General features: G+C 41.9%; 1 protein-coding gene across 6 annotated transcripts in view; it reads left to right on the top strand.

The window, feature by feature from the left end:
- Nucleotides 1–23,993, top strand: part of FCHSD2 (FCH and double SH3 domains 2) — a 314,783-nt gene that overhangs the window by 63,596 nt on the left and 227,194 nt on the right. For all 6 annotated transcript variants that reach the window (XM_089330417.1, XM_089330431.1, XM_002708714.6 and 3 more), the window contains exon 3: nt 4,219–4,264. In XM_089330417.1, coding sequence (XP_089186543.1) covers nt 4,219–4,264 — 46 coding nt within the window. The remainder of the gene's footprint in view (nt 1–4,218; nt 4,265–23,993) is intronic.

Raw genomic sequence — 23,993 nt, 5'->3', positions numbered from 1 at the left:
GAGATAATGTTTTTCATCCACTGGTTCACTCTCCAAATGGCTGCAACAGCAGAGCTGGGCTGATCAGAATCCAGGAGCCAGGAGCTCCTTCCAGGTCTCCCACGCGGGTACAGGGCCCCAAGCACTTGAGCCATCTTCAACTGCTCTCCCAGGCCATAGCAGGGAGCTGGATCAGAAGTGGAGCAGCTGGGACTTGAACCAAAACCTATATGGGATCCTTTCACTGCAGGTGGTGGCTTTACCCACCATGCCACAGCACTGGCCCCTGCTGCAGGAGTTTGAGGAGTAGGGGCTGGTGGCTTATTGTTCTAGGAACTGAAATTGGCTGAAATGAATCACAGTTTTTCAACCAAGCCTTCCCCTGGAACTTGAAAGTCTTAGTCAACTCCAGCGTTCCAAAATAGTTAGATGAGACAGATTCCTACCAGAGACTGAGTCTGCCAGTGCCATTTTTGTCTACATGGGGAGATAAATTCTTGCTGCTTCCCAATCTGCTGTCTTCCCGGAAACTTTTCTGTTTAAATTTTGAATCTACTGGAGACATTTAATGTATAAAACCTTTTATTATTATTGATGTTATTCATTTCAAACACCTTTAAATAAGCATCAATTTTTGGGTTTAAAGTGAAAATTTTCCCCTTGATTATTTTTATTTTTTTAACATTTTTTATGGTGACAGTATTTATAATTTCTTATTTAGCTTAGACAAATTTGATCTCAAACTTATAAAAGGCTGCAGAAATTCAGTAAAATTCTTGGCCTATCAAGGCTAATATTTAAATGATTATTTTTAATATCAAGAAATTATTTACTCAAAACAAATCTAGTAAGATTTGAAGTAGTTGTATTTGTTATAGAAGAAATCTAAAGTCATATTGATGAATGTAAATAACTTTTTAAATGTCCAAGTCTTTGTTTTAAATTTAGATTTATTTATTTGAAAGAGGGACAGAGAGCTAAAGGGAGAGTGAGAATGAGACAGAGAGAGATATCTTTCACCTACTGGTTCACTCTCCAAATGTCTGTAATAGTCAGGACTAGACAAGGCTGAACATTGGGGGCAGAAACCCAAGTACTTGGGCCATTATATGCTGCCTTCCCACATGTGCTAAAAGGAAGTTTGTTCAAAAAAAAAAAAAAGGAGGTGCCAGGACTCAAGCCAGCTCTCTGGTTGGTGGATGGTGGCGTAACCTTCTTTGCCACACACAAAAATTGTCCTGACAATTTTTAAAGTGGAATTTTGGCTTCTTGCTTTTTTTCTGTTTTAACTCTTTTTCCCTTTCATCACCTCTTCTTCTTCCTGTTTTTTGATTTTATTTATTTATTTGAGCTGTATAGTTATAGACAGTGAGAGGGAGAGACAGAGAGAAATGTCTTCCATCTGCTGGTTTACTCCCTAAATGACTGCAATGGCAGGGCTGGGCCCATCTGAAGCCAGGAGCCTCCTCTGGGTCTCGGACATGCTTGGGCCATCTTCTACTACTTTCCCAGGCCACAGCAGAGAGCTGGATTGGAAAGGGAGCAGTTGGGACTAGAACTGGTGCCCATTTGGGATGCTGGTACCTCAGGTGGAGGATTAACCTACTGCACCACAGCGTTGGCCCCCTACTTTTTTAAAACAATTATTTGAAAGAGTTAGAGAGGAAAAGAGGAAGAGACAGAGAGGTCTTTCATCTGCTGGTTCACTCCCCAATTGGCTGCTATGGCCGAGGCTGGGTGGGGCTGAAGCCAGAAGCCAGGAGCTTCCTTCAGATCTCCCATGTGAGTGCAAGGGCCCAAGCACTCAGGCCATTCTCTGCTGCTTTCCCAGGTGCATTAGCAGGGAACAGGATTGGAGGTGGAGCAGCCAGGACTCAAACCAGCACCCCTGGCATCACAGGCAGTGGCTTTAACCACTATACCACAGTGCTGGCCCTTCCCTTGCCCTTCTGTTAACTAAGGGTTTTTTCTTTTAAAAATTTAATTATTTGTTTGAAAGACACAGAGAGAGAGACAGACAAGATATCCTTTCTGATGGTTCACTCCTCAAATGCTCGTAACAGCTGAGGCTAGGCCAGGCTGAAGCCAAGAGCCTGGAACTCATTCTTGGTCCCCCACATGGGTGGCAGGGACCCAGTTACTTACGTCATCACCTGCTGCCTCCCAGGATGCACATTAGCAGGAAGCCAGAATTGGATGGAGCTGGGACTCAAGCCCAGGCACTTCAGTCTGGGAGGGATGCAGGTATCTCAAGTGATGTTTGAACTGATAGACCAAAGCTTTGTCTGATTTCTCATTGGTGTATCTTTGTCTTGGTGCAGTGATATTAAGAGTACAGATCTCTGGCCCATAACAGAAAAGTCTTTGAACCCAGAACATTTAGGAGAAATTGTCAGTGTTTCCACATCTCATTGACTTTACAGTGCCTGTGCTTTGTAAAGCATCATGTAATTTTGCATGCTATTAAGAGAAGAAAATACTGGCATTCAAAATTATAAGACATGGGGTAAGTGAGTGGCCTCGTGGTTAAGATACTAATTAAGACGCTCATCTTGGACCAGTATTGTGGCACAGTGGTTAGGCCAACAACTGCAACACCGGCATCCCACATGGCTGCCGGTTGGAGTCCCAGCTGCTGCTGCCGCTGCTGCTCCTCTTCTTTTTCTTCCTTTCCTCCTTCCTTCCTTCCCTCCTACCTTCCTTCCTTCCCTCCCTTCCCTTCCTCTTCCTCCTCCCCCTCCCCTTCTTCCCCTTTTTCCCCTTCTCCTCCCCTCCCCTTCCCTTTCCCTTTCCTCCATCCTCTCCTTCTCCTTCCTCCTCCCTTCCCCATCTCCCTTCCTCCTTCCTTCCTTCCCCTCTCTTTCCCTTCCTTTCCTTTCCCCTCTTTCTTTTCTTGCCTTCCCTTCTCTAGTCCTTTTTCTTCTTTCTTCTTTTTAAAAAGATGTTTGTTTATTTGAAAGGCAAAGTTGCAGAACGCACGTATGCATACACACAGAGATCTTCCATATGCTGGTTTATTCCCCAAATGGCTACAGCAGCCCCCAGCTCCAGTTTCCTGCTCATGTACCTGGTAAGGCAGCAAAGGATGCCCCAGGTACTTGAATCCCAGAACCCACATGGGAGACCAGATGGAGTTCTTGGGTCCTGGTTTCCATCTGGCCCAACCCCTGCTGTTGTAGCCATTTGGGGAGTGAACCAGTGGATGGAAGATCTCTCTCTCTCTCTGTCTCTCCTTTGCTCTGTAACTGCCTTTCAAGTAAATAAATAAATCTTTTAAATCTTTAAAAAAAAAAAAGGTCAATCAAACTATTGTACTTGATTGGTACCTGGCTCTGGCTTCCTGTTACTATAGATCCTGGGAGGAAGTGGTGATGGGCCAAGTGATTAAGTTCCTGCTATGCAGGTGACCTGGATTGAGGAACTGGACTGAATGAATGAGCTCCTGGCTTCAACCTCTGCCCCTGGTAGTTGTGGGCATTTGTCAAGTGGACTAGTAGATGAGCTGGCTTGCTATCTGTATCTGGCCTCTCAAATAAAAAAATTAAAAAGTAAAATAAGGCAAATTAATTCAGAGATGTATCTCTGTGTCATGAATGGTAATTTCTGCAAAGTATATACCTTAGAGTGTTTGAAATTTGATATATGTCTGAAAAGTATGCCCCTATCCTACAACATGTAACAAGTAGCCTTGTTCTTTGTTTTGTAATGCTCCAAAAAAAAAAAAAAAAAAAAGGAAATTATTTAGCCATTTTTCATGTTGAGAAGCTGATAAAAATTTGATTTTCACCTTGTTTCTGTAGTTTCTCTTTGTTAGATATAGGTTCAATGAGGTTTTTAGTGCCTATCATGTATTGGCCCTTCTCATAACAGAAACCAATATTTATGTAGGTTTTACTGTATGCTAGGTACTATTTTGAGTACTTTATATAATTTCAAATAACTCAGTTTTACAGTATTCCTCTGAGATGAGTGTGGTTATTATCCCATATACCAAAGTGGAAATTGAGGTATAGAGAAGTTAAAAGTCTTGATCGGGTCATATACTAGTAAGTGGTGGGGCTAGGCTTTGTAGGTCATTGACTGCACAGGCCGTCCTGTTAGCAGTATTCCCAAGCACAGAGAGATAAGTAAATTCTTCCTGCCCACCAGCTGTCAGGTGGTATTCGAAGGTGTTTTGATAAGTGTACATGAAATTAGTAAGTTATACTTTTGGTAATTAATTTTCATTTCTATTTTTAGGACATTCAGTCAGAAGAAGGCTGCTATTGAAAGAGAATATGCACAGGTAAGCTTGAAATTGGAGGTCTCCATTCTAGGTATACCTCTTTTTCTTGGCTTAAGAGCAGATAAAGTTGTTGCAAAGAAGCCTTAGTATCCCCACTTCCTCTTTTACTTTTAATTTCCATCTCCATTTGATCTCTGCCATTTAAATCTTCAAATGAGGAGTTGTTATTCCTTATTACAAAAAAGCTTGTTAACCTTCTGAATGAAAATATTGTAAAATCATTTACCATATGTAAATTGTATATATTGTATATACGGTTGTATATATTGTAAATACTATTTACAATATATATAGTTACAAGTATGAATGATGACATACATTTTAAGTATATTCATTCATTCTGTTTTATATGTCCCATTCTTTGCAGTTTATGAAAGATTCACTTATTCAGTTAAGCATTTAGTTCTCATGAGCCTGTTGGCTTTCAGTGGATAGAATGGAGCCATTTAAAGTTGAACATTTCATTCTTTAATTTTATTATTATTATTTAAAAATAATTCCTTTGCCTTTTTTAAAAAAAGATTTATTTATTTGAAAGACAGTTACAGAGAGAGGGAAACACAGAGAGAACAAGAGAGAGAGAGAGAATTGATGATCAATCAATCTGCTGGTTCACTTTGCAAATGTTTGCAATAGCCAGGTCTGACCCAGGCTGAAGCCAAGAACTCCATCCTGGTCTCCCACATGGGTGCAGGGTCCCAAGTACTTGGGCCATCTTCCACTGCTCTCCCAGGCACATTAGCAGTGAGCTGGAGCAGAAGTGAACCACCATGTCTTAAAATGGTGCTCATACGGAGTGCCAGCATTGCAAGCAGCAGCTTAACTGTTACTCTGTGCCACAAATGCTGGCCTCAGTTCTTTTATTTTAATTATGTCCTTATTTGTGCCCCTAATAGTTAAATTTGCCTAGAAAAAATTATGTTGCTACTTGATTTTAAGATGTGTAAGAATCTATATTTTCATGCGTAAAAACAATTTAATAGAATTTGAGAAATGTGGTCCTTTTTGAGCAACACCTTCCTGTATGGAGTAGAATTGTAAAACTGTTCTCCCTAACACACCCAATTGTAGGAGACATTTTTGTGGGGATGGCATTGTGGCATAATGGGTTAAGCTGTAGCCTGCAGTGCCGGCATCCTATGTGGTTTGGTCCTGGCCACTCCGCTTCCAGTCCAGCTCCTTGATTACGTGCCTTGGAAAGCAGCAGAAAATGCCCAAGTAGTTGGGTCCCTGCACCTGTGGGAGACCCGAATGAAGCTCCTGTCTTTAGCCTGGCTTAGCTCTGGTCATTGGGGCCATTTGGGGAGTGAATACGTGGATGGAAATTCTCTCTTTTTCTTTCTCTCTGTCTCTTCCTCCCTCTATAACTGCCTTTCAAATAATAATAATAAAGGGCATTTTTGTGGCAGAATTTTGAAATACAGAACTTTAGAGAGAAAATCAGCGTATAGTAAATGCTGTGCATGAGAAACACTATTACTACTATTGCTTGTTCTTACTATAATGAGATGAAAGTCTGGTTTTCTTTTTTGTGCTTTGTCAGATTTTATTCCAATTTCATTTATTTGATGGGTAGCTATCTATATTTGATATGGTAGTCTTCAAATTTCTTGAACTCAAGATTCAAATTTGTGTTCAAGCTTATCAATGCTTAAAGTAACGAATAGCATGAGTTCTGGTGTTTATACTGAGCTTTTCCCTTATGCATTTATGATTACTAGTAATGATAGGTAACATTTGTTGAATCCTTTGTACTGGACTCTTTGATGAGTATTTTTACATTTGTTATTTGGTTTACTCCTCTTAATGCTGTCTAATGGGAACAGAATGTCCTTTACATATACATTTTCATACATGTAAATATATATGTAGATGTACAAAATTGAGATGATTTTTTAAAACAATACAAAGTAAAAGTTTTATATGATAGAGTCTTCTGTAACAAAATTTGTTTTTATCAAGTAAATAGGACATGTTTGTGATTAAAAATGTAAAATAGTACATTAAATTGCATGAAAATTAATTGTATTTTGTTCCTTTCCCTGTCTCCTTTATCAAAGGAAAGATTAAAAGCGGGTGCTTATTTTGCTTCTTCTGGTTATTATTTCCATAACTTTAAATAACATACTTAATTATCTTGATTTATCAATTCTATACATTATCATTGGTTACTTATAGTAAATGAGAAACTAATTTACTAAATCATCCCTTTCCAGCCTGCTCTATAGTTGTGACATATTTTTAGTGCCTTTATTACTTTTGTAACTCTAAATGATGTGTTTAAACTTCCATCTTTTTTATATGTTACTTCTGTGTATGGGTTTATGTATACCTACATTTACATATATATGTGTGTACATCACACACTGGGTTAGATTTTACAGAACAAATTTACCTTGAAAAGTTTCTTTAAATGTGTTTTAAGAGTATACATGGTTTTGTTTGAGTATTATATAACAATGTATGTAAGCTATCTGAAATATCTAATATATATTTCAAAAGTTCATAAGGTAATCATATGTAGAAATTAAAATGCTCCAATATCTTTCTGCTTGGGACAATTGGGTACATTTGTGGAAAGTCAATATGCTGTCTGTTCTTGTCTCTTGTCATCATACTTGCTTTTTGATGATTTTCCTCATTTCCCCTTACTCTTCAACGTTTTGCTAATTAATTTTTCAGTTTATTTCTTGAGGATATAGATAAAAATGTTTCTGTACTCTTTGTTTACCTAAAAAGTATTTTTGCTTCTTGTCAGTAGTGGAGAACTCCCTAAAATAGCTGACACATTTTTTCTATAGATTTTTGCCAATATGATTATATTAGGCCTGTTTGCAGACCCTGAATGAGGTTCTGCCCCTTTTGGTGATAGGACCTGATCAGAGAGGACAGTTGTACTATTTACATTATTTCTTTTTTTTTGCTTTTTTTTGGCTTCGTGTAAACTTTGGGAGATTGGTTTTTAAAAATTGAAATATAATGTATATAATGTATATGCTGAGGTGGATAAATCCTGAGTGTACCATTTGATAAATTTTTGTGAACATAGTTTGTAACTAATACCGAGATTAAGATGGTGGGACATTACTAGGGCCCCAAAAGCAGTCAAGTACACATACATTTCTTTTTTTTTTTTTTTTTTTTGACAGGCAGAGTTAGTGAGGAAGAGAGACAGAGAGAAAGGTCTTCCTTTTTCCATTGGTTCACCCCCCAAGTGGCCACTATGGCCGGTGTGTTGGGGCTGGCGCGCTGCACCAATCTGAAGCCAAGAGCCAGGTGCTTCCTCCTGGTCTTCCATGCGAGTGCAGGGCCCAAGGACCTGGGACATCCTCCACTGCACTCCCAGGCCACAGCAGAGAGCTGGACTATAAGAGGAGCAACCGGGACAGAGTCTGGCACCCCAACCGGGACTAGAACCCAGGGTGCCGGCGCCGCAGGTGGAGCATTAGCCTAGTGAGCTGCGGTGCTGGCCAAGTACACATACATTTCAATGGTCACCAGCATTCTGTTTGAATTTAAATGATGTCTTGAGTATGTACACTTCTGTGTTTGATTTCTTTCATTTAGCATCAGGGTTTTAAGCTTAATATATATTTTTGCAGGTAAGTTTATTTGTTCATTCTGATTCCTTACTTTATAGTGTCCACTGAATGAGTGTATCAGAATTTGTTTTTCCAGTGTACTGATGATGGGAATTTGAGTTGTTTTGAATTTTGGATGATTTTGACAAATAATTCTGAGCAGGGGTTTCATACATGTCTTTTGGTGGACATATGTACATATTTATATTTGTTATAAACCTAGGAGAACTGTTGGTCACTGGGTGTGTGTATCTTCTGCTTTATAAAATATAGCCAAACAGTTTTCCTAAGTGATCATACCAGTTTACACTCCGACCAGCAATGTATAAGAGTTCCAGTTGCTTCACATCTTTGCCAACATTTTGGATTCTCTAAAAGCAGAAGGACTGATGTTTTGATGAATGTGTTGGGAATATCACATTTTCTCTTAATAAGCCTTTTAAAAATTGATTTATGCATATAGAGAAATGTGCAGGTTTTAAGTGTGTAGCTCTATGAATTTTCAAAGTGAATCTACCTATGTAACTAGTACCTAGGTCAAGAAATAGAGCATTAACAATGTCCCCAAAAACTCTTCTGGTTCCCTGCCTTTCTTTACTGCCCTTACCGTCATGCAAGGAATCCACTATACTAACTTTTTTTAAAAAACAAAACAAAACCCCGAAGACAGCTTTATTGACATGCATGATTAACCCACGATAAACTGCACAGTTTATAATTTGATAAGCTTTGACTATGTGTATGTTTTTGAAATTACTATCACAATCAAAATAAATAAATGCATTTGTAAGCCCACAAAGTTTTCTTGTGTCCCTTCCATCCCTTCTCCCCATTGTCCTCAGGTAACCTTAGAATTTTACTTTAATAAATGGAATCATGTAGTATATACTCTCTCTGCCTGCCTTTCAGTCAGCATACTTATTTTGTAATTTAAATATATGTGTCAGTATTTCTTTTGTTTTTATTGCTGGGGGTACATTGTAAGAGTATGCCATCATTTATCCATTTACCTGTTGATGAACATTTGAGTTACATATGTCTACATTTATAGGTAGATAGTTTCATTTCTCTTGAGGAAATACATAGGAATGGAATGGCTAAGTCGTTTTTAACTTTAAAAATAACTGCCAACTCTTTTTTTCTGAAGGGGTTGAGCCATTTTGCTTTCCCATCAGCAGTATGAAATAAATATTTCCTATGACTTTGTCTGTGTCAGGCCTGGTCCCAGGGAATGTTTTTTTTTTCCATCTTAGCCTCTTCAAGAGTTTCCTAACTTAGAATAGAAGAATAGAGGTGGTGGGGAGAGAGAGAAATGGATGCACCTGACCAAGGAGGCCTCCCTCAGCCTGGCAGGTGAGCTAAGAGCTCTCAGTATGTGATAGTTTCAGTTGCTCCACATCTTTCCCAACACTGATTTTTGATACTGTAATAGATGTGTAGTGGTATTCATTGTAGTTTTAATTCATCTAATATCTAATGATATTAAACATCACTTGCATATGTTTATTTGCTATCTATATATATTCTTTGGTGAGGGGATTATTCAAGTTTTTTTTCTGCTTTTTAAAAAATGGGCTTTTTATTGATTTTTTAAAACTTCTTATGAAAAGTTTTCGGACATATGTGAAAGTAGAAGGACTTGCACAGTGAACTCACTCAGTTCAACTATTGCCACAATACGTTACTGAATTTACTTTATTTGTGGTTTCTCACTGCTGCTCCTTGCTGGTTACCTTTGAATGTTTAAAATGTACTTACTGGAGAAGGAGTGGGAGAGGGAGAGGGCTCCTATCTGCTGGTTCTTCTGAAATGCCCTCAACAGCCAGGGTGGGTGGAGGTTAAAGCAAGGAAATAGGAGCTCAATCCAGGTCTCCCCTGTGGGTGACAGGAGCCCAGTTACTTGAGCCATCACCCCTTCCTTGCCTCCCATGTGCATATTAGCAGGAAGCAAGACTGGAAGTAGAGTAGCCAGGACTTAAACCAGACACTCCAGTATGGAATGTGGGTGTCTGAAGTGACATTGTAGCCACTGGGCCAAATGCTCCTCACTCCTTGCTGGTTACTTTAAAAAAAAAAAAAAACCTTTTATGGGCCGGTGCCGCGGCTCACTAGGCTAATCCTACACCTGCGGTGCTGGCACACCGGGTTCTAGTCCCGATCGGGGTGCCGGATTCTGTCCCGGTTGCCCCTCTTCCAGGCCAGCTCTCTGCTGTGGCCAGGGAGTGCAGTAGAGGATGGCCCAAGTCCTTGGGCCCTGTACCCTCATGGGAGACCAGGAGAAGCACCTGGCTCCTGGCTTTGGATCAGCACGATGCGCCGGCCGCAATGTGCCGGCCGCAATGTGCCGGCCGCAGCGCGCCGGCCGTGGCGGCCATTGGAGAGTGAACCAACGGCAAAAAGGAAGACCTTTCTCTCTGTCTCTCTCTCTCTCTCACTGTCCACTCTGCCTGTCAAAGATAAAAAAAAAAAAAAAATACTTTTATGAGGTATAATTTACATACCAACTGGGAATTCATGTGTTTTAAAAACATGAATATATATATATGTGTGTGTGTGTGTGTGTATGTGTGTGTTTTATATATATTTGAAAGAGAGATAGATACAGGGAGAGAAAAGTCCTCCATCCACTGGTTCACTCCCAAATGGCTGCAATGGCTTGAGCTGAGTTCCAGGAGCCAAGAGCTTCCTCTGGGTCTCCCACATGGATGCAGGGTCCTCTACTGCTTTCCCAGGCACATTAGCAGGGAGCTGGATCAAAAGTGGAGCAGCCAGGACTTGAACTGGTGTCCATATGGGATGCCAGCCTTGCAGGCCGAGGCTTTAACCTGCTGCGCCACAGCACCAACCCCTGAACTATCTGTTATCATACTATTTAATCATAATGTTTGCCAATGACACTGTTATATGCTTCTTTTCAGGAGGTTACTATTTTGACTGTTATTTGTTATTCATCCATCATCTAAATAGGCAAGACTATTTAATTATCTCAGAAAGAAATGGAACTACTATTTATTTATTTATTTTTTAACTTTTATTTAATAAATTTCCAAAGTACAGTTTATGGATTACAATGCCCCCCCCCATAACTTCCCTCTCACCTGCAACCCTCCCATCTCCTGCTCCCTCTCCCATTCCATTCGCATCAAGATTCATTTTCAATTATCTTTATATACAGAAGATCAATTTAGTATAAATTAAGTAAAGATTTCGACAGTTTGCACCCACGCTGAAACATAAAGTGTAAAATACTGTTTGAGTACTAGTTAATAGCATTAATTCACATCGTACAACAGATTAAGGACAGAGATCCTACCTGAGGAGTAAGTGCACAGTGACTCCTGTTGTTGACTTAGCAAATTGACACTCTTGTTTATGGTGTCCGTAATCACCCTAGGCTCTTATCATGAGTTGCCAAGGCTATGGAAGCCTTTTGAGTTTGCTGACTCCAGTCTTATTTAAACGAGGTCATAGTCAAAGTGGAAGTTCTTTCCTCCCTTCAGAGAAAGGTCCTTCTTTGATGGCCCAGAACTACAATTTATATGAGCAGTTGGTTTTGAACTTTGGTTTCCTCTATCAATTTTCCAGTTTGAAACAGTCTTTAAAAATATGATTGTGTGTGTTGGTTCCTTTTAAACATTTTTGTCTGGTGGTTTGTGCCTGTCAGGAGCTCCCTCTTGGGAATGTTGGTATGTCCCTAATTAGAACTATGAATGGTAGTCTGTGCCCTAAAAGGAATCACCACATTATTTGATAAAGTACAATTTCAAGATTAGAGGTTTAAGATGACTAGTTTTCATATGTTGAGATGTTTATTGAGCATTGTTGTAGGTGCCGTGGCTGCGGCAGTGCTCAGAAATGTGGGGATAAAAGCTGTTGTACTCCAGAGCTGCTGTTCTGTGGTTTTATGTAGTATGTTGTCTTCCAATTAAATGCATTACCTTCTTTCCTTTCACAGCCACTTATGTGGCGATGTGGTCAATTGGAAAACAATAACCTTTATAGAATTATTACTAGTGGTGTATGTTGTCATCTTCTATATAATGGATTGATTGGGCAAAAAGATTATTTGTGAAATTCGGAGAGCTTACAGATGAGCCATCCTAATGGAAAAATTCTGTAAAGAAAACGAATTAATGGGGTCGATCATATTGATATGGGCATTTCACTCCAGGCTCTTGTCTTGGACCTAGATAAGCATTCTGAGTGTAGACATGTGTAAGGTGCAAAAAGTGGTAGCAAAATTTATTCAGAAGGTGTAAAAGTGAACACACACATGAGCATGCGTTGCCCCACTCGGAGAAATACGTGTCAAGAGTAGGCAGTGGGCCAGTAGATTGCCTGAAGTAAAGAGGGGTGGGCTGGGGCCTGCACTGTGGCTTGAGGGTAAAGCTGCTTCGCACCCCATATGGGCGCAGGTTTGAGTCCCGGCTGCTCGACTTCTGATCCAGCTCTCTGCTATGGCCTGGGAAAGCAGTGGAAGATGGCTTAAATCCTTGGACCCCTGCACCCATGTGGGAGACTCGGAAGAAGCTGGCTTTGGATTGGCCCAGCTCTGGCCATTGTTGCCATTTGGGAAGTGAACTAGTAGATGGAAAACTTCTCATTCTCTGACTCTTCCTCTCTGTAATGCTGTCTTTCAAATAATAAATAAATACATGAATCTTTTTAAAAAGGGAGACAGAGAGGGCACCCATGCAGCACCTACAAGTGTGGCCTGCGGCTGAGAGAGGCCCTCCCAGCCGTTGGGCTCCTTTATGAGGAAGGGGTGGTGCTTCTTCAGGCATGGAGCCACCACAGGTTCCACGTGAAGCTCAGTACCCATATTTTCATGCCATCCACCCTTAGGTCCCACATGAAGCAGGTGCATCCTGGGGAAAGGGGCATTTGATCGACAAATATGAGGACAGAATTACATATGGGGGCTTGCGCCCATTCTAGCTCAATAGACCTAAATTAACTACCTGGCTGTCCCACATCGGAATGACAGCTTTTGGCAAATTGTACCTCAAGCACATGCAAAGTGAACATGTAAACTTCTTTAGGAAAATGTTAGAAGACAGAAGAAATTAATACCATTCAGCCTTATTTACACTTGAAGAGACTTGAGTGCTGAACTTTTCAAGTTGCTTGCAGTTTCAGTTTCCTGAGAGTTACTATTGCTTGATTTTTAAGCTTGGTGTGTGAAGTTCACGTTGTAATTCTCTAGAAGTAACAGATGTATTGCATATCTGTTTATACAAACAGAGAAACGAATTTCTGAAAACACAGAAGCCACGTAGGAATCACAGAACAACTTTAAATATTAGGGTAAAATTCAGTCTGGCTTCTCACTGCAGTTAGCTAACTACTGAGGTGTTGGTGAAATCATTTGCAGTAGCCACACTGGAATTGCTACAGGCGAGTTCTGTGTACTAATGTACTTCCTGTAGTCTTTGGCAGATGCTGCTCCTGAAGGAAGGATACAAAAGGCTACTTGTAGCTAGAGAGGGAGCAGGAAGACATTGTGGACTTTAAGGGCGGCGCCTGCCTGAGGACAAGCAGGGAGTAAATACGGGCAGGCTGACAGACACCCTGTGGCATCGCTCTTGCACCTTAAATTTTGCTATTTTTATTCCTTCAAGAGATAAATTTACCAAGAAATTAGTGTTATGTGTATATGGTGGGGAGGCTTTTTGGTGAATTTATTCTGCACATTCTTTAAAATGTAGCTTAATTTAGCTGTGTGCAGTTTGTGCTGTGTCCACTACTGTAATGTGTAGCTTTTCTTTCTGCCAGTCTGAGATGGCATATCTGTCAAGACAAAAAATACACCAGGGCACAGTTGAGGTTTTGCTTTGTTTTGTTTTTATAAACTTCTTTGTTTTTTCTTTATTTGAAAAGCAGGGGTGGGGAGCAGGGAATGAGTCATCCATCTGTTGGTTCACTCCCCAAATGCCTGCAGCAGCAGAGGCTGGGCCAGGCTGAATCCAGGATCCTGGAATTCCAGGCAGTTTCCCACATGGGTGGCAGGACCCAAGTAGTTGAGCCATCATTTGCTGTCTCTCAGGGTGTTCCTTAGCAAGAAGCTGGATCGGAAGTGAAATAGCTGTGACTTGAACCAACACTCTGATATAGGATGCCCATATTCCAATCAGCAGTTTAACCTGCTGTACCACAACACCTGCTCCTCAACAATTTCTCAGTATTGTCTTTGACTTATATAGTAGGGCAAATAAAATGTGTGTGAAAGTTTTTCTCATTTGAAGGGTGCCAGTTTGCAAACTCTGTTTTAGTTGCTTTAGGTTCTACTTCAGAATCAAACCGAATCCTTAGTCTTTTTAATTTATTATTTATTTGAAAGGCAGAGTTACAGAGAGAGGTAGAGACAGAGAGGTCTTCCATTCGCTGGTTCACTCCCCAAATGGCCACAATGGCTGGAGCTGGGCTGATCTGAAGCCAGGAGCCAGGAGCTTCTTTTGGGTCTCTCATGTGGGTGCAGGGGCCCAAGCACTTTGGCCATCTTCCACTGCTTTCCCAGGCCATAGCAGAGAGCTGGATCGAAAATAGAGCAGTTGGGACTCGAACAGGCACCCATATGGGATGCTGGCACTGCAGGTGGCAGCTTTATCCACTACGTCATAGCCCCGGCCCCAATTTTTTATTTTAAAGGTAGAAATGATTTTAAAATTTGTCTCTTCATGTAATTAATTTGAAGTCACCAGAAGGTTGTTCCATATTAGTTTCATCTGATACAAATTTGTGTTCTAGTTGTTGATCTTGTTAACCATATAGAAACTAAAAAAGCTTGAAACCAAAAGTACATAAAGGAATCTACTGTGTTTTCGTAATAGCTTATTTTAAAAGAAGAGACTGCTGTTTTTTTTTTTTTTTTAAGATTTATTTATTTGAAAGAGTTACACAGAGAGAGGAGAGGCGGGGAGAGAGAGAGAGGTCTTCCATCTGCTGCTTCACTCCCCAATTGGCCGCAATAGCTGGAGCTGCACCGATCCAAAGCCAGGAGCCAAGAGCTTCTTCTGGGTCTCCCACGCAAGTGCAGGGGCCCAAGGACTTGGGCCATCTTCTGCTGCTTTTCCCAGGCCATTAGCAGGGAGCTGGATTGGAAGTAGAGCAATGAGGACATGAACCAGGACCCATATGGGATTCTAGTGTCACAGGTGGCATCTTTACCCACTATGTCACAACCCTGCCCCCTGTGCTACCTTCTTTTAAACCTGGAAGCCTTACATGTTTCTACCTTCAGTCTTACAGCTTTGCTCTTCCAGTATGGGGAGACAGTTACCTTACTTTCATGCCTTATGTCTTATTGGATTTTTCTTTTGTTTTTTAAAATCTCCCATTCTTAAGTGTTTTACATGGGATGGGTGGACAGTGCATCACAGCATGAATTATTTGCATATTCTTTATTCACAGTGTATCATAGATAGTTTTTGTGGCTTCTTTTGGCTCTGGCATTGTATCATTTGCTGTTGATTATTTCTCTTGGAAAACTTTCTGACTAGTGTGCTCCTTCACTGCCTCTTGAGGAGCAGAAAGAAAACAAAACTTTTTCTTGGTGTTTTTCCACACTCTCTGTATTAGAGTGATTGAAATGAAATGATACATGATATCTTGAGAAAAAAACATTAGTTCTTGTGAAATTGTGGTTGAATTTGCTGTTGACAGACAATAGTAAGAAATATGCAGAAATGAAGATATGAATAATGCCTCAATTTCCCAAATGTCCAAATTTCATATGATTAGACATTGGTATAAACTCTTTGAATGGCTGTTATTTTTACTTGAGATTTAACTTTAAGTTAGTGCTGACAGGGCCGCCTGCAGTGCCGGCATCCCATATGGGCACCCATCCCATATGGTAATCCCAGTTGCTCCTCTTCCCATCCAGCTCTCTGCTGTAGCCTGGGAAAGCAGTGGAAGATGGCCCAAGTGCTTGGGCCCTACACCCACATGGGAGACCCAGAAGTGAAGAAGCTCCAGGCTCCTGGCTTTGGATCAGTCCAGCTCTGGCAGTTGTGGCCATTTGGGGAGTGAACCAGTGGACGGAAGACATTGCTCTCTCTCTCTCTCTCTCTCTGCCTCTGCCTCTGCCTCTGTCTCTCTGTAACTCTGCCTTTCAAATAAATAAATAAATCTTTAAAAATAATTAGTGCTGGCATTTACGTCAATTCATTGAATCTATTGAATGACAACTTTTCAGCAATAGGGAGAGGCTGCAGCTGGGCTTCTAAGGGTATTAGACCATCTCTGATGGGGATGTATTCTACCTAGCTTTTATTTATTTAAAATTATTTATTTGAGAGGCAAAGAGATACAGAGAGCACTCCCATTCATTGATTTACTCCCCAAATGCCTACAGTGGTCCTGTGGGGCAAAACTAGGAGCCAGGAAACTCAATGCAAGGTCTTCCATGTGAGTGGCAGGAACTGACTGTGTGAGCCATTACCACTACCTCCCACAGTCTGCATTAGCAGGAAACTGGAGTCAGAAGCAGAAGTCAGGTACTGAACTCAGCATTCCAGTGTAGGATGTGAACATCTTAACTGCTAGACCAACCCACTCCTACCTTTTAAAAAGATCTCGTAGGGGCCTGCGCTGTGACATAGATAAAGCTGCTGCCTGCAGCACTGGCATCCCATCTGGACACTGTTTCCAGATCTTTCTGCTCCACTTCTGATCCAGCTCCCTGCTAATGCACCTGGGAAAGCGGCAGAAGATGGCCCAAGTGCTTGGGCCTCTGCACCCACCTGAAAGACCCGGAGGAAGCTCCTGGCTCCTGACCTCAGTGGGTGGAAGATCTCTCTGTAACAGTGCCTTTCAAATAAATTATTGTTTTTTTTTTTTTTTTTAAGATATATTTATTTATTTGAAAGGCAGAGCTACAGAGAGACAGGGTTGGGGGTGGGGATCTTCTATCTGCTGGTTCACTCCCCAGATGGCTGCAACGGCTGGAGCTGGGCTGATGCGAAGACAGGAGCCAGGAGCTTCTTCTGGGTTTCCCATGCAGGTGCAGGGGCCCAAGCACTTGGGCCATCTTCAGCTGCTTTCCCAGGCCACAGCAGAGAGCTGGTTTGAAAGTGGAGCAGCTGGGTCTCAAACTGGGGGCCATATGGGATGCTGGCACTGTGGGCGGCGGCATTGCGGGCGGTGGCTTTACCTACTATACCACAACAGTAGCCACTCCCCAAATTTTTAAGAGATCTTTTAGTAAGAATAGGAGGTACAATAGGATGATATATAATTTGCTTTCCTTGTAATGGTGGGAATACCTGAAAATTGACTCATCATATTAATAAGAGAGAGCTGACTTTCAGGTAGGATTTCAGTGCATATAAACAAAGTTTCGGTATGTCTGTTTGATTTGTTAAAATCTCTGGTGTTACTCAAGGATAACTTGAGAGTTTGGTAGCCTGGTTGTCTGTTCCTTAGCTGTGAGTTTTCATTGTCTTGGAAAAAGAGTCAGTGCTTTCAGATCGCCAGAATTCTGAAAAGGTTGACTAAAACACACACAGATACATACACACACACATATATCAGTGTTTCTTTCTTTCTTTCTTTTTTCTTTTTTTTTTTTTTGACAGGCAGAGTTAGTGAGGAAGAGAGACAGAGAGAAAGGTCTTCCTTTGCCGTTGGTTCACCCTCCAATGGCTGCCGGGGCCGGCGCGCTGAGGCCGGGGCACCGCGCTGATCCAAAGCCAAAAGCCAGGTGCTTATCCTGGTCTCCCATGGGGTGCAGGGCCCAAGCACTTGGGCCATCCTCCACTGCACTCCCTGGCCACAGCAGAGAGCTGGCCTGGAAGAGGGGCAACCAGGACAGAATCCGGCGCCCCGACCGGGACTAGAACCTGGTGTGCCGGCGCCGCAAGGCGGAGGATTAGCCTAGTGAGCTGCGGCGCCGGCCTCAGTGTTTCTTAATAAAATTAATCATTAGTCAGTTTCTCAGGATTTCATTTTGTACTAGGATGTGTAAAACTTAATACTTTTATAGACTATAAAAATCTTTTGCTTCCTAGCATGAGAAGGGGACTAGAAATACTGCTGACCTTTAGCAAACAACTTATCTCACAAGACAGAATAAAAGCTGGAGTGATAGAGTGGGAATCACCTTTAATTTTTAGGAGTTAGTAGTATCTGGCAATTATGGTCATAGTTGATGGACTCTTGGAAGTACACTGTTGGTGGCTCACTATTATCTGACAGAATAATTTATAACCTTTTAATACTAGAACACCCTATAAATTCAATTTTAAAATGAAGAAAATAACTTTATAGTATAAAATATCCTTTTGTAATAGGGCTTTAAAAAAGCTCCATGAAGGGTAATTTCACTATACTGTATACAATATAATGTAAAGTGTTGAACATTATCAACAGACCAGTGTTTTGAAATAATTTTGCTCTAATATCAAGTAGTTTACTCTTCAGGATTTCATCTAGACTTATTTTTTTAGATTATGATATACATCCCCACTGAAAGTAGTCTCACTTTCTTATTTACCTTTATATCCATATTTGCTGAATGACTATAATTTAACAAAGGTATAACTTCTTTTCTTAGCTTGAAAACTAATATGTGACTATACTTTGAGTGTTTCACCTTTTTTTGGTAGAGCCTTACCTATCAATATTGTAAGAACCTGTCAATGAAATTGTATTTCTAGGGGCCAATGCTGTAGCTCACTTGATTAATCCTCCACCTGCGGTGCTGACATCCCATATGGGCGCCGGGTTCTAGTCCTAGTTGCTCTCTTCCAGTCCAGCCCTCTGCTGGGGCCCGGGAGGGCAGTGGAAGATGGCCCAAGTGCTTGGGTGCCTGCACCCGCATGGGAGACCAGGAGGAAGCACCTGGCTCCTGGTTTCAGATCTGCGCAGTAAGCTGGCCGTAGCAGCCATTTGCGGGGTGAACCAACGGAAGGAAGACCTTTCACTCTGTCTCTCTCTCTCACTGTCTAACTTGCCTGTCAAATTAAAAAAAAAAAAAAAAAGAAATTGTATTTCTAGTAAGTGATCTAAAAAACATGATACAAAAGTTTAGTAACCCTATTACAAATTGAAACAAACCTAAAGAACAACTAGTAATTATCAGGAAAGAATAATTAAAAAAAAAATACAGATATTGGGGTTGACTTTGTGGTGCAACAGGTTAAACTGCTGCTTGGGACAGCAGCATCTCATATTGGAGTGTGTTGGTTTGAGTCCCATCTGTGCTGCTTCTGTTGTAGCTTCCTGCTGATGTGCCTGGAAAGGCAGTAGGGCCCTGGCCACCCATGTGGAAGACCTAGATGGAGTTCCTAGCTCCTGACTTTGGCCTGGTCCAGACCTGTCTGTTTTGGCCATTTGAGGAGTGAGCCAGTGGATGGAAGATCTCTCCTCCCTCCCTCCCTCCCTCCCTTTCTCTCTCTCTCTCTCTGTCTAAATATTCATTTATTTTGAAAGAGGGACCGGCACTGTTGCACAGTAGGTTAAGCCTCTTCTTGTGGTGCCCACATCCCATATGGGCGCCAGTTCGTGTCTCAGCTGCTCCTCTTCCAATCCAGCTTTCTGCTGATGGCCTGGGAAAACAGTGGAAGATGGCCCAAGTGCTTGGGCCCCTGTATCTGTGTGGGAGACCTGGAAGAAGCTCCTGGCTCCTGGCTTCACACTGGTCCAGCTCTGGCCATTGTGGCCATTTGGGGAGTGAACCAGCAGATGGAAGACCTTTCTCTCTGTCTCCCTCTCTCTGTCTGCAACTCTACCTCTCAAATAAATAAATAAAATCTTAGAGAGTGAGGGAGAGATCTTCTGTCCACTGGTTTGCTACCCAGCTGGCCACCACAGCTAGCTCTGAGCCAGGCCAAAGCCAGGATCTCCATCTGGGTCTCCCACTTGAGTGGCATTGGTCCAACCATTTGGTCCATCCTCTGCTCCTTTACCCAGGTCATTAGCAAGGAGCTGGTTTGGAAGTGGAGCATTCAGGACCTAAACTGGTACCCAACTGGGATGCCAGCATTGCATGCTGTGGTTTTACTTGCTGTGCCACAACATTGACCCCAGAAGGTCGGTCTCTCTCTCTCTCTCTCTCTCTCTCTCTCTCAACCTCCCTCCCTTCCTCCCTCCCTCCCCCAATTTCTCTGCTTTTTAAATAAATAATAAATGTATGTTTAAAAAAACCCACCAGATTTTGAATTGATTTCAAGATTTTGTCATGTTTATAATTTTCTATCATGTGTTATGCTAGTAGTATCCAAATCAAGAAAGTAGTTTTATTTTTAGGTGATTTATGGACAAAATTGTGACAACAGCCAGTCATAGTAATGTCAGACTAAATATATTGTATTTGAGATTGTCCATTGTTGACAGAATGTTGTCACATACAGTATGCCATGCAATGCCTGATTATCAGAGCCATTAGTGCTGTAATAACCTCAAATAGTAATGTCAAGTTGTTGTAGCATAAACCTGATTGCTATACATAAAAAATGGTGCAAAACCTTTAAAGGAATTGGCATTCCTTGAAACTCTGGCTGTCCTGGGCCCTCTCAGTTCCATTAAGAATTGAGGATAACCTAATCCTATTATAGCTGTGGGGTGCAATATATTGTTTGGGAAGCTCTGTTTTAAAGGTTTGAGAGCTGAACTTGATTTAGATTAGGAGATGTGTAGAGTCCTTCCCTCTCTCCATCCCTCCTCTCCATCCTTCCCATCACCCTCATCCTGTGATACAGTTTTGCACAGAAGGCCTACCTCTGTTGGCTGAGAGGGTAGGAAGTGGACAGGTCAGATGGAAGCTCCCACAATCACCACAATAAGGAAATGCTGGTAGAATGCTTTAGGCTTCTCTTCTGAAGGGCATTACCTCATCTTTTTTTTCCCCCCTCCTTGTGGTTCTGTGGCATCTGGCATCTCTTGGTGGCCTCAGTATGCGTGCTTGTCATAGGTGTTATGTCAGCAACTTAGAGACAGTATTTCATTTAATCCTTACTTATTTATTTTTGTGTTACAAGGGTCCTTCTGTGTTTCCTTGGGTAACTTCCATTATGGCCTTCAAGGTGAAGAGCGTGTGTCTGCCTGTCTTGGGGGTTTACTACCTCCTATCACTTACTGTTTTGTTATACCAGCCGGATTGGAAGTGGAGCAGCTGGGACTCGAACTGGTGCCCATATGGGATGTGGGCACTGCAGGTGGCAGCTTTACCCACTACACCACAGCACTGGCTCCTGCTTCACTTTTGATCTAGCTTCTTGTTAATGTGTCTGGGAAAGCAGCAGAAGATGACCTGGGTAATTGGATCCCTGACACCCACATGGGAAACCTGGATGGAATTTTGTGCTCCTCACTTTAGCCTGGCCCAGCCCTGGCTGTTGGGGCCATCTGGGGAGTGAATTACTAAATGGAAGGTCTCTCTCTCTCTCTCTCTCTCTCTCTGTGTGTCTTTCAAATAAATAAATCTATAAAAATTGTGTTTTGATTCTACTTTCCATGAAGCTTTTAATTTTTATTTATTCCCTCCCTTCCTTCCTTTCATTTTTTTCTTTCTTTAGCAGAGAGACAGGCAGATAGATATCTTCCACCTGCTGGTTTACTCCCCAAATGCCTGGGAGAGCCAGGGCTGGTCCAGGCTGAAAGCTAGGAGCGTGGAACTTGATCTGGTCTCCCACATAGGTGGCAGGGACCCAGGTGCTTGAGCAGTCATTGGCTACCTTCCAGTGTGTTTGTTACTATGGAGCTGGGTTGGAAATGGAATAGCCAGTGCTTGAACCAGTCACTGTGATATGGGATATGAGCATGGAAAGCAGCAGCGTAATCCCTGGATCAATTGCCAGCCCGTTTTTACTTTTTTTTTTTTTTTTTTTTGACAGGCAGAGTGGACAGTGAGAGAGAGAGATAGAGAGAAAGGTGTTCCTTTTCCATTGGTTCACTCCCCAATGGCTGCTGCGGCCGGCGCACCACGCTGATCCAAAGCCAGGAGCCATGTGCTTCTGGTCTCTCATGCAGGTGCAGGGCCCAAGCACTTGGGCCATCCTCCACTGCACTCCCGGGCCACAGCAGAGAGCTGGCCTGGAAGAGGAGCAACTGTGACAGAATCCGGCGCCCCAACCAGGACTAGAACCTGGGGTGCTGGTGCCGCAGGTGGAGAATTAGCCTAGTGAGTCGTGGCGCTGGCCCCGTTTTTACATTTAACATGTGAGACTGAGGCTCAGAAAGGTTGCCATATACACATTCTGCACTTTGGTGTCTGAATAAAAGCCTGAGTTTGCTTTCCTCCACTATAGATATTAGTTTCTGATAGAAGGAATAGCTGGTATTTAGAATTTTTCTTCTTTATTTTTTTTAAAGATTTATTTATTTATTTGAATGGCAGAATTATAGAGAGGGAGAGGCAGAGAGAAAGAGAGAGAGAGAGGTCTTTGATCTGCTGGTTCACTCCCCAAATGCCTGGGAGAGCCAGGGCTGGTCCAGGCTGAAAGCTAGGAGCATGGAACTTGATCTGGTCTCCCACATGGGTGCAGGGCCCCAAGGACTTGGGTCATCTGTCACTGCTTTCCCAGGTCATAGCAGAGAGCCGGATCAGAAGTGGAGTAGCCAGGACTTGAGCTGGCACCCATATGGTATGCCAGCACTGCCGGTGGCTGGTGCTATACCACAGCACCAGTCCAAGAGTTTTTCTTCTTTATTTCACAATCCATCTTTGTAAAATCTGGGCAAATAGAAGATAGATTATCTCTTAAATATGCCAACCTTTTCTGAAGCTTTGAGTTCTGTATCATTTTAGTGCTTGCATTTCTCATTTATAGCCGAGAACTAATGTCTAGAACCAAATTATAGCATTCTGTTCCTCTGGGACTGTTGAATAGCCGAAACCAGAAAGTACCAGTAATTTCTCATGGAAGTTCCAGAGACTTGAGAGCTATTTCTAGAGAATCAGGAGAGCACCCATTCTTTTTTTTTTTTTTTCTTAGAGATTTATTTATTTATTTGAAAGTCAGAGTTACACAGATAGAGGAAGAGACAGAGAGACAGAGAGACAGAGGCAGAGGCAGATAGATAGAGAGAGAGAGAGGGAGATCTTCATCCATTGGTTCACTCCTCAAATGCCTGTAACGGCCAGGGCTGGGCCAGGCTGAAGCCAGGAGTCAGGAGCTTCTTCCCGGTCTCCCATGTGGGTGTAAGGGCCCAAGTGCTTAGGCCAATTACTACTGCTTTCCCAGGCACATTAGCCGGGAGCTGGATCGAAAGTGGAGTTGCTAGATCTTGAACTGGCGCTCATATGGGATGCCAGCATCATAGGTGGCAGCTTTACCTTCTACATCTCAATGCCTGTCCCAGAACACTCATTTTTGTCTATCAGTAGCTTCAAATAGACCAGTCAAAACACATAGTCACTGAATTATTTTTACTTGGGAACTTAGAAAATGGAGTAAAGATTTAAGATGGATGGTCAGAGATAAAATGAAACCTATTTTCTATCATTAGTAGATAGATAAAGGGAAAGATGACATAGTCCTGAACATGATGGTTTTGTCCTTATGTTTAATTTTAGAGGTTTCAGAATGAATATTGAAACATTGCAGAGACCAAAAGCATATGTGTGTAGCTTCTCCCTTACCTAAGTCTTGCTTATTAACTATAGTTCAGTTAACAGTGAGTACCTAGTATGTGGAAGACTCAATTAGGTGGTAAGGGTATCATGAATAAAAGATGATTTCCTCTCAGAAATATTTTTATTGGTAATAGATAGCAATAAATATTTTGTTACTGAGATTTGTTTATTTATTTGAAAGGCAGAATTACAGAAGAGAGAGGGAGCGAGAGAGGAGAGAGACAGGAGAAAGAGAGACATTTCTTCCATCTGCTAGTTTACTCCCTAAATGACTGCAAAGTCTGGAGCTAGGGCTGGGCCAGACCAAATCCAAGAGCCAGGAGCTTCGTTTGAATCTTCCATGTGGGTGTAGAGGCCCAAGCAGTTAGGCCATCTTCTGCTGTCCTTCCAGGTACGTTAGCTGGGAGTTAACTGGCACCCATGTGGGGAGCCAGCATTGCAGGTGATGGCTTAACCTGCTATGCTACAGTGCTGGCCCCAAAGCAATAAACATTTTAATTGAATTTGGGAAAGTTAAACTATTTTAAAAGATGTTATAAAAATAGTTTGAAAGTATGGGTGAAAATAGTAT

Source organism: Oryctolagus cuniculus, chromosome 1 (genome assembly GCF_051225735.1).
Source record: "Oryctolagus cuniculus isolate XC-2025 breed Fujian yellow rabbit chromosome 1, ASM5122573v1, whole genome shotgun sequence".
NCBI lineage: Eukaryota > Metazoa > Chordata > Mammalia > Lagomorpha > Leporidae > Oryctolagus > Oryctolagus cuniculus.
Note: the sequence above shows the minus strand (reverse complement) of the source record. Positions and strands in the feature narration are given on the sequence as shown.